General features: G+C 37.1%; 2 protein-coding genes across 2 annotated transcripts in view; one reads left to right on the top strand and one right to left on the bottom strand.

Annotated features, from left to right (window-relative positions):
- Positions 1 to 15,997, top strand: part of tcta (T cell leukemia translocation altered) — a 39,965-nt gene that overhangs the window by 11,258 nt on the left and 12,710 nt on the right. The gene's annotated exons all lie outside the window — the stretch shown is intronic.
- glyctk (glycerate kinase) lies at positions 66 to 15,232 on the bottom strand. The gene is made up of 5 exons (XM_028824856.2): positions 15,065 to 15,232; positions 13,077 to 13,448; positions 10,496 to 10,647; positions 8,431 to 8,606; positions 66 to 2,730 (listed from the first exon to the last, which is right to left on the bottom strand). Exons 2-5 carry the CDS (start codon positions 13,433 to 13,435, stop codon positions 1,834 to 1,836), a joined length of 1,584 nt encoding a protein of 527 aa, XP_028680689.2. The 5' UTR covers positions 13,436 to 13,448; positions 15,065 to 15,232; the 3' UTR covers positions 66 to 1,833.

Below are 15,997 nucleotides of genomic sequence, written 5' to 3'. Positions count from 1 at the left end.
CCCATAAAAGTCATCACCATTCTGGATTTCTGAAGATACTCGCACATATTCCTTTTATTGACAACCTAAGTGTTCCACAAGTTTATTTTTAAAGCCAAAGTAAATTTGTCAAAAATAAATACAAATAAAAAGTAGAAAAGCACTACTTGCATAAACCTTCAAACTACACACTTTGATATTTAGTAGGCCCTCCTTTTGCTGCAGTAACAATCTTGTCTTTTGAAGTAAGTATGCACCAGCATTGTATACTGCTCAAGAGTGGTTTTGTCCCTGGCAGATTTTCTGCAGATCATTCAGGTTGGTTGGTTGCAGTGGGTGCATCTAGAAAGTATTCATAGCGCATCACTTTTTCCACATTTTGTTATGTTACAGCCTTATTCCAAAATGGATTAAATTCATTTTTTTCCTCAGAATTCTACACACAACACCCCATAATGACAACGTGAAAAAAGTTTACTTGAGGTTTTTGCAAATTTATTAAAAATAAAAAAACTGAGAAATCCCATGTATATAAGTATTCACAGCCTTTGCTCAATAATTTGTCGATGCACCTTTGGCAGCAATTACAGCCTCAAGTCTTTTTGAATATGATGCCACAAGCTTGGCACACCTATCCTTGGCCAGTTTCGCCCATTCCTCTTTGCAGCACCTCTCAAGCTCCATCTGGTTGGATGGGAAGCGTCGGTGCACAGCCATTTTAAGATCTCTCCAGAGATGTTCAATTGGATTCAAGTCTGGGCTCTGGCTGGGCCACTCAAGGACATTCACAGAGTTGTCCTGAAGCCACTCCTTTGATATCTTGGCTGTGTGCTTAGGGTTGTCCTGCTGAAAGATGAACCGTCTGCCCAGTCTGAGGTCAAGAGCGCTCTGGAGCAGGTTTTCATCCAGGATGTCTCTGTACATTGCTGCAGTCATCTTTCCCTTTATCCTGACTAGTCTTCCAGTTCCTGCCGCTGAAAAACATCCCCACAGCATGATGCTGCCACCACCATGCTTCACTGTAGGGATGGTGCCAGGTTTCCTCCAAACGTGCCGCCTGGCATTCACACCAAAGAGTTCAATCTTTGTTTCATCAGACCAGAGAATTTTCCTTCTCATGGTCTGAGAGTCCTTCGGGTGCCTTTTGGCAAACTCCAGGCGGGCTGCCATGTGCCTTTTACTAAGGAGTGGCTTCCGTCTGGCCACTCTACCATACAGGCCTGATTGGTGGATTGCTGCAGAGATGGTGGTCCTTCTGGAAGGTTCTCCTCTTTCCACAGAGGACCTCTGGAGCTCTGACAGAGTGACCATTGGGTTCTTGGTCACCTCCCTGACTAAGGTCCTTCTTACCCAATCGCTCAGTTTAGATGGCCGGCCAGCTCTAGGAAGAGTCTTGGTGGTTTCAAACTTCTTCCACTTACGGATGATGGAGTCCACTGTGCTCATTGGGACCTTCAAAGCAGCAGAAATCTTTCTGTAACCTTCCCCAGATTTGTGCCTCGAGGCAATCCTGTCTCGGAGGTCTACAGACAATTCCTTTGACTTCATGCTTGGTTTGTGCTCTGACATGAACGGTCAACTGTGAGACCTTATATAGACAGGTGTGTGCCTTTCCAAATCATGTCCAATCAACTGAATTTACCACAGGTGGACTCCAATTAAGCTGCAGAAACATCTCAAGGATGATCAGGGGAAACAGGATGCACCTGAGCTCAATTTTGAGCTTCATGGCAAAGGCTGTGAATACTTATGTACATGTGATTTCTCAATTTTTTTATTTTTAATAAATTTGCAAAAATCTCAAGTAAACTTTTTTCATGTTGTTATTATGGGGTGTTGTGTGAAAATGTGTTCTTAAATTTGGCTGTCACCTGTCCTTTGGATCAGAACCAAATGCACATCCATCACGTTGGTGCCTGTCAGTCCGGTGCGAATTAGGCATTTACCTCCTGAGAACTGACTGAAAAAGGAATAAGAATCATTGTTCTTCAGAAAATCTGAGGGGTTGAGTCCCTGAGCTATTGCCTGGTGCACAAGACTTGGTTCCGATAGCGCTCCAGCTGAATCTGTTGGGCCGTCCTGTCCATCAGTACCCAAGCTGAGAAATAGCACTTGATGAGAACCAGCAGGCAAAGGCATACCTTGACTTAAATCTACAGCCACTCTCAATGCAAGCTCCTGATTTCGGCCTCCTTTTCCTTTACCTTGTAATTGCACTGTGGGTTCCCCACCAGAAAGTAGGCATAGTGAACCAGTGCACTCTTCTATGGACTTGAGTGTTCGGAAGAGATCCCAGTCAGGGACTCCAACTTCTGGGCCCAGCTGCAGAATAGCAGCTCTCAGATGAGCTGAGGGCCCTCCAGGGAGCAGGGCCTGACAGGCAAAGCGAATCAGCAAGCCATAAAGGTGGGAAACTGCCTGCACCTCTCCACATACTGCTGGAGAGAGCACAATAGGCAGGAAGCCAAGCTGCTCAGCACAAGCAGAAGCAGCTTCAAGGGCTAGTGTGTTGGAACCAATGATGACATTATAGCTATGGCTGGTGTCTGTTCTAGATATTGCAGCTGGTTCCTTGTCTGTCTCAATTTCAATCAAAACCTCTCTGACAGAAGATGGAAGGGAGGAGCACAGGTCATACTTTTCAAAAATCTCCCAGCATTCCTGTGGATTAGAATGACTAAGAACAGTGGGTCCACTGGCTATGAGGTCCATAGGATCTCCAATAACGTCAGACAGGATAAGGCCAATCACCTGCAAGATAAGAGAAAATTAAATTTCGAGTTTGCAGAATTCCATCTTTGTACTTCGAGTCATGATTCTTAACTGGATACAGTATATGGTTTGGGATAGCCTCCCCTCTGGCTACAATTTGTGAATTCATTTATATAAACATAAAGGCACAGTTTGTGTTCTCTTTTTTACTCCGAAGATGCAGAATAGCTAGTGGCTGCTTCCAAAAAATTAGATACATTCAAATGCCTGCTTCTAGCAGTGTAGCATGAAACATGGGGTGTGATCATATAATATACTACTGAAAGGTAAAATGTGGGTTGTTTCTTTAATTCCTATACATTCCTACACCTCTGATCTGGTATTGGGTATATAAATCCTCCCTAGACCGATATTTTTATCTACAAAATGATGTTGAGGAGTGGTGTAAATACATCATAGTTCCACCATCCAGCTTGATGTGGTTCTGAACTATAATAGTGCTTAGAACATATATGGGTGGATGATGATGCTGAAAATGACACATCAGCAACCTCTCCAGGTCCTGCAGATATCTTCTTTACAACATCAGGAGAATCCTCCCCTTTCTCACTACAGAGGCTACTCAGCTTCTCGTCCAGACCTTGGTCATCTCTAAGCTGGACTACTGCAACTCTCTGATGTCTGGACTTTCACTAAAGGCAACACGGCCACTTCAATTGATCCAGAATGCAGCTGCAAGACTCATTTTCAATATTCCCAAATTCTCACACACTACACCTCTGCTGCGGAACCTGCACTGGCTCCCTGTGGCTGCCCGCATCAGGTTCAAAACCCTAACACTTGCCTTTAAGGCCAAAACTGGAACTGCACCACCTTACATATCAGCACTGGTTAAGCAGCGTGTCACTTCTCGCTCTCTCAGAACATCAAGCACTGCTCGTCTCGAACCACCCTTACTTAAAAGAAGAGGACGACATGCATCAAGACTCTTTGCAGTGTTGGCTCCTCAGTGGTGGAAGAACTTCCTCTTGCTGTACGAACAGCGGAGACCCTCACTGTCTTCAAACGTCGTCTGAAGACACACTTCTTTAAACAGCACTTAGGGGACTAAAGTCCCTATACTTTTTTTTCTACCCTTTTTCTATTTTCTTTTAGCATGGTTTTGTGTACAACTTGGTCAGCGGTAACTTGTTTAATGACAGTAGATTTAATCCTAGCCTTAAAGACTGAAGAACAGTCGTAGACTACTAAGCACTGTTGTAAGTCGCTCTGGATAAGAGCGTCTGCTAAATGTTGTAAATGTAAATGTAAATGACTTTGTCTGAATCCTCCATCCCACTGTTTTTGGTACATGCTTTTTTCTGTCTCTAGTTGCATATAGTATGGGTGTATACTGGCAGTGACAGGTGCAAGACAGGAGTCAAATTGAGATGTCCCATTAGTCCATTCCCAAATCAGTCATGTATCCAAGCCCAAAATCTCTTTCCAACCAAACAGCAACTCTTTGGACTCGTGGAAGGAACTCATACCAGCACAGTGAAAATGTGAAGAACTATAAGCAAAAGTAACTTCAGCTAAAAATGATAACAATATCCAAATTTTGTAAAGCGACAAGAAAACCTGATGCTACCTAACATCTTTTTCTACCAATACTACAATTTGGCCAAAAATGTTGAGGATGTCTTATAAATCCATTTCACATATTTCAGGTATTAGCTAGGCATAACTGCCATACTGTTATTTGCTATACAATGAAAATAAAAGAATATTTTCCTAAATATTCTAATTGTAGGAAGAGAACCAGATTTATCACTTGGGTTTAATAAAACGGCATTAAAAAGCAGGATAAATGTATACATAAAATAACTTTGTCAGAGGTATGCTTCTGACAGAAGATTTAAAAATCAATAAAAATGAAAAAAACAATGAAAATCAGCTTAGTGTTTATATTGATTATAAGACATGCTAGCAATTCAGTAATTAAAGCTTCTTTTCCAGCAAAGGACCTTATAAAATGCCGCCAAATTAATTTATAAATATGCCAATATGCATCATTGCTATGGAAATCTGAGGCAGACATATATGTTAATGTGCTGTGCGTGTCCATATAAACAAAATGCCTTATCGTTTTAACACCCACAACATTTCAGAGAACATCTGTCTAGTGCAGTGCTGCTCTTGAAGAACTTGAGATTACCCAATTGGTTTTTGACATACTTGATCCAAGTGTTCCTGCTTATTGTAGTGAGCCTTTTTTCTTCTTCTTCTTTAATCCCATTTTCACCCAGTGAATTTCTGATGGTGGAATCATGAACAGAGAGATTAGTAAACCTGAGAAGGGGCTGTAGATCCTTAGGTGTTATTCTAAATTTATTTGAAACTTCATGTAAAATGTTTATCATTAATTTCCCGGAGTCTCTACTGTCCCATTTTTTTAACTTAACATTAGAACTGTGGTTTGATGGAGCTTCATAGCCTTAGAAGTAGCTTTGTAACCCTTTCCTAATGGACTGATTTTTTGCAGAAGTTTATATGACTTTCTTTAGATGTGACTTGGAATCTCTGTATTGAAAATATTGCTCTAGAATACAATGGCTATAGTTAATCATATTTTTATTAGCCTGACTACTAACCTAAGCATTTTGTAATTATTCATTTGAGTTGCACTCATTAAGAGAGAAATGACATTTCATAGCGGAAGATGCATTTTGACACTTACGCCTCACATCAAACTTTTTGGTGTCATTTTTTGTCTAACTCTCTCTATATACTACTACAGCCTTATAAAATATCTAAACACATTCATGCAGCAAAATGTACAATAAATCAGAAAGACAGAATGTTTTGAAAAGATGTCTATTAGACTGGGTACAGAAGAGGAGGAATTGGTAAGGCTCCACAGGCTCCTGAAGTTGCACTGAGCAACTAATGTCTATTTTCATTCCTTTATTTAGACATATTTAATACCTCTTTTTAATATTGTTCAATTAGAATTATCTGTATACTGTACTGTATACTTAGTTCTGCTTCTTTGACCACATATGTACTCTAATCCTTCATGCAGTCAAACTTCTACCTCTTTTTTCTGAGTAATCATTTACACTAAAATTTTCCTTGTTTTTTTTATTTTTTTAAGTCCATCCTAATGTCTCTCAAATGGAACAGGTAATCTAATTTATGTTCAAAGCTTAAAAGGGCAATTTTTATGCCAATTTCCTACTATTGTAGCTTTGCTTTTGAAAAGTCTCTTTCTGCAGTGAACACAGCAACTGAAGGAAGTCGAGGTATCCTTGACACTAGGTGTTATGCTTCAACTATAAAACATTTTATTTTATATTTTTTATTTTCAGGCTATTCTGAAAAATATTAGCATTGGTAAATCTTTTAATAAGCATTTGGATGTGTCTTTGGAAGCCACAGAGTTGATTAAAATGTTCTTTTTTTGTATGTCAGCTCACAGAAGTAGAGTGGCTAGCACAATTGTAGAGACCTATATTCAAATCCCTACTTGAGCACTCTATTAGCAGAATCTGTACATTGTTAGTGTGCTTGTCTTAGTTTTTTCCAGGTGGTCTGTTTTCCTAATACATCCCAAAGATGTGCATGCTGTGTTCACTGGTGGTTATAAACTGGTTCAATACAAGTGCAGGTGTGAGAGAGTGCACTGAGATCTGTGTGTGGCTGCTTCTTTACCCTGTGACCGATTAGTGCCCTGTCTACATTTGTTTACTGACTTGTGGATATGCTCCAGCCCTCATTGCCCAAATGATATCAAGGTCAAGAAAAAAAGGGACAAATGAATGAATTCACCAATTTCTTGCAAGTGTACAAACTGCCATTTATACTTTCCTCAAATTAATTCCAGTCAATTGTAATTTTTATTGTAATTTTTATTGTTGTTTTAGTTCATTTCATGCCAAGGTGAGTAACATTACAGATTTTACTAATGCCTACTTTCAAAGATGAACATTGCAGTCTCAAGATGTAAACTCTCTTAACATTATAAAGATAAATAAAACTAGTGTAGGAGGAAACGTCTTTACCTACACCCACACGCTGGAATGTTTTTCCTAATCTATTATCAGAGAAGCCTCAATGATCCCAGCATTTAAATCAAGGTTGAAAACTTATTGTTTTAGCATAACTTAATCCTAATAGAACTGATGATACTGTTATATTGCTTACTTATAGATAACAGTGATATTTTGATTATTAACTTACTAAAACCTTTCCCATTTTGTGGTTCTTCTCAGAAATATCAATGGCTCTTAGTCTTATTTGTAGATGAGCTGTCACAAATGATACTGCTTTCAGATATTTTGTATAATGCATCTTACCAAAAAAACACTGGAATCTGAAATTTAGCACCCTGCATAAGTATATAATTATTTGTATACTAGGGGGCTTTGCCCCCTGCTCACTTCGCTCGCAAACCCTCTGGCCAGCACTACGTGCTAGCCTCTTTGCGGTTCTGCCTTTCGTGTATGGGGATGTGAATGTACAGTTTAAACAGATTTTAATTTTCATGTGAAGTGTTACATTTGCATCCACGCGATGTATAACTGCCCGTGATTGCATTTCGTTTCTTTCTCTCTATTAAAGAAAACTACTTTTTCGAATGTTTGGCTCAGAGATTTGTTAATTGTCTTTGCAAAAGCTATTCTAACAGGAAACTGTTAACGTTTTAATACGAATGGCATATCAAGATCTCCTTTGGTGTCTAATGTTATCCGTGGGAGACGTACTACATTACCTTTCTTGGATACATCATTCTTTCTTCAGTAATTCATACAGTGGAAGACCGGACGGTGTTAATGGTTGTAGATATTCTTTGTGATATTCTAAGTTGTTGTTTTCATCTTCCGTATGATCACCACCAACTGTTTCAGCATAGGCTATTGATACGTGTTTAACCATTTTGCCATGTTACCGGTCGACATTTTTAGCGTTAATTCGTTTGACTTCATCGTTTCTAGGTGCTAGGATTGCCCGTGTACTCATTTCTTCTGATGATAACCCTTCGTGATGAAATTCTTCAATAAGATTTGGACATAATACGTCTTCTTTAATTGGGAACTTAAAGTCAGGAAAACGTTAAAATTTATAAGAGCTGAGAGCACAAGAAGTGTGTCTGTCAAAAGCATTCACAAGACTGAGAGGTGAGAGGACTGTGGTCTTTTTTGAAAATGGTGGTAAGTAGGGCATGACTTGAATTAATCTAATGGCAAAAGTCAACGTCTCGTGGGACTTGCTTCCAAAGGTTGTAAGTATGACGTGACTTAAAAGAATCTCATGTTAAAAGTCTCCGTCTCGCAGGACTTCATTCCAAAAAGTCTCTTCAAAAGATCACGTCTCGTCGCAGGTTAAAAAGTCTCGTCTCCCAAGATTTTTTTATTATAATAGAGAGATATTGCATAAGGTTTATATTTCAATACTGCAGTTTGTGTTTAAAGTATTTTAGCCTTACTGTATTTGTAGTTTTTGTATAGTATTCTGGGCTCTTAGGTGTAAGTGTGCTTAAAGAGAATAGAATTAATATTCTGCATTAAATTACTGCTTTGTAAATCTTCATGACTATTTAATTGCAAATGTATTACAGATAAAAAGTTCATTTCTGTGGATTGAAGCAGTTTAGATAAGATGTTAATGGACTCAAGTACTATACTTTAGAACTGTAAACCTCATTAATCACAAATAGAAACTATCATTTTCCATGTTATTGGAATAAGCAGCTCTCACCTGGGCAGGATATGCATAGCGGGCCAGACCTCCACCCTTCAGTTGTGAAAGGGCCTTGCGAATGGTGTTTAGCTCCTGAATGGTGGCACCTTTGGCGGCCAGTTGTTTGATCAGTTCCTGTTTCTCTTCTAAAGAAACAGGAGGCAAGGGTGCAGGTAGCAGGGAAGAACCTCCTCCTAAGAAAAAACACATATGTTTAAAATCTAACAAAACTATTAAAAGCTTGATATAGAGAATACATAAAAAAACACTGCTTGAAGAATACCCCAAATACTGAAAAAGGATAACTGTGTTCTATGATTAGAATAAGATCATAGTTCCTCTTCATATTGTACAAGGTGTCTAAAGTAACTGACATTTTGATTGTAAAACCTACAAGATAAGGTTTCTAAATATGACATTGAGAAGGTGATTGAGCAGACAACAAATGCTTTAAAGATGCTGAATTGGAAAGCTGGTAGGGGAATTTTAAATTTAAACACGTCTAAATACAAAAAAAACTAAAGTGAGGGTTAAATTAAATTATTGGGTGGAATGTGTTCATATTCAGGTGGTATATGTTGGAAACATGTTGATAGGGACCATTCTGTGTACTGGTGCTGCTAGAACTGTAGATATAAATTATGCAGTGTTGCTTGGGGTGGTGTCCTGGTGGTTACATATTGTTGCAGACCCTATAAACCTTTTTCAACTAATATGTTTTACAAATAGAGATATTGTAGTGATAACTATAAAATTACAACATCCCAATATAAGCTCTCCTTATAGGATACAAACACTGACATTTTTATCTATGAACTTTTACTGAGTAAATAACCATGAACCATTCAAACATAGTTTATGACCTCACTTTTTCAAAGGACAATCTCAGTGAAAGTACTGCCTGTCTTTTGGATTATGCTCAAGTTACATAAGCCCCTTAAGTTACAGACAACATACTGCAACTATAAGCTGACATGAAGTAAAATAAACACTACATCAATCTAAATGAACATTTAGCAATATCTTACCAAGTATTTGAGATATGTTTAAAATATAGTTCAAAAAATTATCATAGGTAAATTGTAAGAATTATTAAAGTAATATGTTAAGATATTAGCAATAAGTTCACTAGTATGTCAAATGCATTTCTTGATATTTCAAAATCTACTTTGTGTTGAAAGAGCATTGTCTTTTCAAATAGGACTTCATGGCAGCAAGCAAGGCAGAATATTTTAAAATATACCTGAGGACTCAGGAAATATTGATTTATTGTGAACACATGGTAGCTTTATGGCATTTCCCAGCCAGGTTTTTCTGTCTATGTGGAGTTTATGTGTTATCTCTAAGGCTGTAAATTTTTCCCCTCTAATACCCTTGTTTCCTCCAACAATCTGTGCATATTATTATACAATAAAGTATAGAATACATTAACAAGTCCAAGGTTGGTTTCTGTTTTGTGCCTGATGTTGCCAAGATTGGCTAGGGCTCCCTTTAACTTTAATGGAAAAACCAGGGACAGAACATGTATTGATTGATAACCCCCCCCCCCCCCAAACAAAACATGCTTGATCAAATATAGGGTCACAGGGTCCCTAAGTCTACCTGTGCATTGAGTGCAACGTGGGAACTTGGCAGGGACAGGACACTAGTACATTGCAGGACCCACTCATGCACAAACCATTGTTCATATTTGGTCAATTTGATGTCAACGTTTAAGCTAACACACAGGTTTTTGGGGATGTGGGAAGAAACCGTCACATCATGGAACCTAAAACAGAAAATAGTTTTAGTCCAAATTTAAAGGTTCTCTGGGAATCCTCTTGTGTCAGTATACTCACATGATTATGAACTGATCTCTCTTCTGTGCCTGGCTACAATAAGCTGGCCACTGATATGCTATCAGATCACTTTAATTTTCATTTCAAGAACTGGTGCCACACTTAAAAGTCAGAAGATAACTAGGCTGCTGTAGAAACTGGTGGAAATACTATATTGCTAAATAATTATGTGGAAAAACTTATTAATTATCTGGTTAAAGTGAGGATGCAAAGGCCCAGCAGCTCAAAGTAATCTTATTTCGCACCAGAGATGAGCGTTAATAGCAAATCATGGTTGGTCAGTCCAGTTGCTAGGTCTCTGATGGTGCTGGCAGCCTCCAAGGCATTCTTGTCTGGCAGATTATGGTGAGCTCCTTCCATCACTCTGATTGGACTGTCACCATTCAGTAGCATATCTCTAAAATAATGAAGACATAATGAGTAAGATGATATGAGAATGACAGAATAATACCAAGCAAGGAAGAAAACGATGATTGCATCAAATTTTTACGTAAGTAGAACTGCAGATAGTGGTGTAGAAATTATAGCGTGCATAGACAGACTGGGTAGGACTACTCTAGGGATTCCCATTTATATGCAATGTTAACTGTAAATATAACTTATTTTATTGAAACTACCTTGAAGCCAGTACATCAGTTAGTGTATTACCACATGTTACTAAAACAATGGAATTGTTTTATTGCACTTGCTCTTAGAAAGGCAAGTAATGGATATAATACCTTCCACATCATACAGCACATTGCTTGTAAAACAGGAATGATTCAGTGCAATAAAACATAAAATGTATGTTATTTCGCAGAGCTTAAATGTAATCGCTTAGTTATCAAGAGCTCATCAAACTAGGGAGCCTAAATGCAACCTATTGTTTCTCATAATAAAAATAGTTATATTGTTCATAAGAACTCAGAAGACATTACACACCATTTTTTCAGCAGCCACCAAAGTTCTGTGACTTGTAGAGTATGAGAGGCAGACACAGCCAGACATGCCGTGCACCTGGAACAATTCATTGGAAAACTGGTACACTTTCAGAGTCACTGAAGTCTAATCGAGTGAATGACCCCTCATTCCTAGGCAACAACTACAGAAGCTGCAATAACTGAGCACTTGGTATGAATCTTATCTGATCCAGTCAAATCCTTCTATAGGGAGCAAACATCCATCCGATACAGATATCATATCGTGGTGCATCTGTTTCTGGTGTTCTTAATGAGCCTTTTATTTGGTGACATCCATTGCCAGGATGGGTGAGATTCTCACGTGATAAATGCACGTGAAAGCCCGCTTTCTCTATAACCATAAGCAAGTCAAGGCTAGGTGACTATAGCCATTGAAACAGAAACTTATTAGTATCACCTACATTAGAGTACAGGTTTATAGAGTCATTACCGTAAAGTGTGCAAAGTACAGCGAAATTCTTACTTGCATATGCTAATCAACATGCAATACAACATCACAATTAATGTTTATTATTTACCTTAAATAAATACCTCAAAATATCTGTCTTCCTTACCTCAAAAATCTCAGAAAATGAACCTTAAAATTTTTTGATTTCTTTAATACTTAAAAAATTGCTCTTGCTCAGTGGTTGAGTAATGCCATAATTCTCTTGTTCTTTATAATTTTTCTCCACAAGTTCTATATGTTGAAAAAATGCTTTCACAACTTTTTTTTAGATTGCTAACTCAAGGTTGACTTAAATTGACTAAATCATTTTAGCTTGAATCCATGATTTCCAACATGGCAGTGAGTCATTAATACTTTTCAATGTTCTTATTCACCCCAGTAAGATATTACTTGGATGAAAAAATTCTGCAGGGTGAACTTTTTCAATTCCTTTGATAATTGTGACATTTTGGAGCCACTGTCTTGTCCATTCAAGATTTTCAGTTCCCTTAACTTGAAAATCTGTGCCATATCCATTAGCCCATGAATACATAAACAGTACTTGCTTTTCTATTAGGTTTTATATTCCTACTACACTTGAATAACATTGTACTTGCCTGATTCAACTTCTGATAAATATTCTATTATATCTTTTAAAACAAAAATGTATTCAGAAGTCTTTACCAAATAAACTTTGACTTTATATGGGCGATTTCTATGTTGAAACCCCATACCAGAACACTTTACAATTACAAAGATACACCATTGTTTACATGTATTTTTCCAATTGGACCATATAATACTGTACATTATAGTAAAATAACAAAGACATGTATTTTGTTCCATGACAGCCTGTAGTACTGTGACTAATTACTACTGGAAAACACAGCTATCCTGGTATATGTCTTATAGTATAAACATATGTGTATATCTATCTATCAATCAGACCTAATGATACTCCTCCTGTTTTGCCATTCACTAATTGCTTTAATAAGTGAAAACATATTCATAACTATTTGTTTTAAATATGGAAATTAGATTAACAAAAAAATCCCATCACCTGTTGGAAATACTGCTGATAGTAGAATGATCCCTTCACTTATTACATCAGAGGGTCTGAACATTAGTTTTACTGAAATAAGATATAGCTTAAATGTTTAACATTAATCCAATTTTTAGCAGTCATACTGCTGCATTTTCAATAACACCATGGATAAAATGCTAATAAAATACCAAACACAGAGATGGATGTGTCATTCAATTACTGTGATCATGCAGATATAAGGATAATATGTTAACCAGAACCAGCAATGGTAGGATTTAACTCTAAACGCAAATGGGTCACTTCAACACTCTTCGTATTTTCTGACATCCTCATGAATCAATATTGCATTGGATTAAACCTGAAAAATATTAACATCTGATTCCTGTGATACTTACACTCGTCCAGCTTTTTGCAACTCTTCCTGAATTCCATGTGGGACACTAATTACTCCTTGAATCAAATGTTGTCTGAGAATCCTCTCTGCTGCTGCTGCCATACCTAATACAGCCTTTCCAAATCCAACAAGGTACAGATTGTTTTGCAGTGGATAGCTCTTGTTGCCCACTTGGAGGCGGCCATCTTCTAACACCAGATTTTGGCGCATCATGTTATCTGGAAGCACGGCGTTAATGGCAGCCCTGAAGATGTCACGGCCCATCTCAGGTAGTGTCATTGCGGTCCTTTCCTGTAATCTGAAAACCCTAAAGGCACCACCTCGAAGAAAGCGAAATGTGTGGCTGAAAGCTCTGGCCATTGGGCTTCTGGAGCTAAAATGAATAATGAACATTTTTAAAAAAATGAAAGGATCAGTAGTTCAAGTAGTTTTTTATTGGATAACAATAAAATACAAAAATATCAAAAGTGCTACATTATATAAGACAAATATCTGCACCTCACTACTAGCAGCTCTTCTCAAGACCTGCAATGTGGCTTTCATGGCCCAATTTAAAACACACTATCAATGCTTTATATTATTAATCCTATATGAGTTAAAAGCATTAGGACTTCAATTATAAGAAACGTCTGAGACTTATCATAGTCTTTATGTGCAATTCCTTCTTTCCTGACTTGTTTTTTCCATTGTGCACTCTAACATTTTCCTTATTTCGTGGATTAGGCATTAGCATTTTTGCTATACCTAAAATTGAGGAATTGCAGCATGTACCTCAGATGCTGACTTATACATAGTTACTCATGATTTTGCATATAAAAATTATTTTAACCAAAAAGGTTAAACAAGATATTGCAAAGTAAAAAATAGCCATGTATTTTCTGCCTTTCCATCTTTACACGTACAGGGCACAACACTGACAATTTATTTGTCTCTTCTGTATACTAAAGACAAGTTATGGAACTGGGAGCACAAGTTAGTTTTTTTTATTGTAGGGACAACTGCAAGCCACACAACTGCAAGTCAATCACAAAAGAGCTGCTTTGTTCATTTTTCCCATTGCCATCTTTCAGATTAATTTATGCACCATGTCCTAAACTCCTATCTTGTCCTTTCCATAACAGGAAGATGTCAGAGGCGGAGGAGCAGGTGCTACTTTATAGCCCATTCCAATACATTAGTGGACAACTGAAGAAATCCTAAAGCAACATTTTGCTGAATTAATAACTTTTATTACAGTTTTATAAACTGTTTTAATACTGACTTACAAATCATCAAAAGAATGGTGGAAAATTGCAGTTAATGATATTGAGCAACATGAGTGATAATGCACTTAATGAACGTAAACTTAAATCAAGCTTAACTAGTGTTTTCAAGTGGCACTGTTATGAGAGTTCAAGTCATAATTTTTAAGTGTCACAAGCATGTTCAAATTTTGCCTAGTACAATGTGATAAAACTGCTCTTTCACAAATTAGGCACCCACGGTTCAAATTCCATGCCTGACTGCCATCTGTATGAAGTTTGCCTGTTACTTTGAAACAGGATACTCTAGTTTGTTTTTTTTTTTTTACACATTCTAAAAACATGCTTTTAAGGTGAACTTTTGAACATATACATTCACTCAGTGAGTGAAGGTGTCTGTATAAATGAACACTATGATGAAACCTGTAACCTCTCCAGTGTTGTTTACTGCACAGTGAAGATTTTCAAATTATGAATACATTACACATACTATATACACAAATGCTTTTCAATACAATTTTAGCAAACCCAGTTTTGTAATTTCTAGACAGACACCAAAACGTAGAAAGTAGGAGCAACCCGCAAACACAGTTGGGTGCACTGGTCTAAACTTGACAATCACTGATCTAGCCGACCACACTGCTAACCAACATAATAAACTCACTACCAGAAATTAATAAGTACAGGATAAAGTTTCCCAAAGACAATTAAAAAAAGTGCATTTACCAAGAAATAAATGCAAGCCTACCTCTGTGGTCTGTAGAAGGGTTGTTTTCACTGAGTTCACCTTTGCTTTGACTCCTACTAGAGTGTTTGTCCTCTTGCGCCTACTCATCAGTCTATTGATATGCTGGATTAATTATTTCCAGAAGCACACTGGCTCTAAATAATGGAAATCAAACAAACGATAACATTTCCAGTTCTTCAAAACAGATCTGAAAAAGAGTTGTAAATTTTACATTGCATAACTTAAGATTTTGCAAAGTCCTTCGCTTTAGTTGTGAATATTTTATGCCATCATATTTTCCTTTTAAATCATTTTGTAACTAACTATAACTACTGTAAATGATTAATGATTCTTATCCAAAGACGAATATTTAATGAACCAGTGGTTACACAATCTAAAGCATTTATTTTAATCCCAGCTGAGTGATCTACCACCATGAATCCTTATGGCATATTACATCTCCATTTTTTACCATAAGCTGTTAATAAAAAATAAATAAATAAAGGAAATAGCAAATTTCCACTACCAACAGCTGTTTCTCTTTATTATTTAAATGTATCACACATTTTTCATATTCAGGTTTAAGAATGTTTGTGTTATGTTCTGCAGAAGTTCATTTTCAGATCTGCCTCCAACTAGTATCTAGTGATTTTAATACCAAAGAGATATTAATTGCTACCTTGGATTAAACTCTGTGTCAAAATAAGTTTACTTGTTTCATGCATGATTTGAAAATTAATCTATATCTTGGATAATTTGTGTTTTTGCATACACATAGTTAATCGTGTACTTCTAAAGCATTACATTTTGTATTTTTTGTACTAATAAGGTGATCTTTTTTTTGTAAAGCACTATGTGCCTCTGCTTATTATCAAAGATTTAAATGGATTTGCTGGTACTGGTTTATGCATAGAAATATGTTTTTTCTCCTTGTTTGTCTCTTCAATATGTGCA

The sequence above is a fragment of the Erpetoichthys calabaricus genome, chromosome 18 (genome assembly GCF_900747795.2).
Source record: "Erpetoichthys calabaricus chromosome 18, fErpCal1.3, whole genome shotgun sequence".
NCBI lineage: Eukaryota > Metazoa > Chordata > Cladistia > Polypteriformes > Polypteridae > Erpetoichthys > Erpetoichthys calabaricus.
Note: the sequence above shows the minus strand (reverse complement) of the source record. Positions and strands in the feature narration are given on the sequence as shown.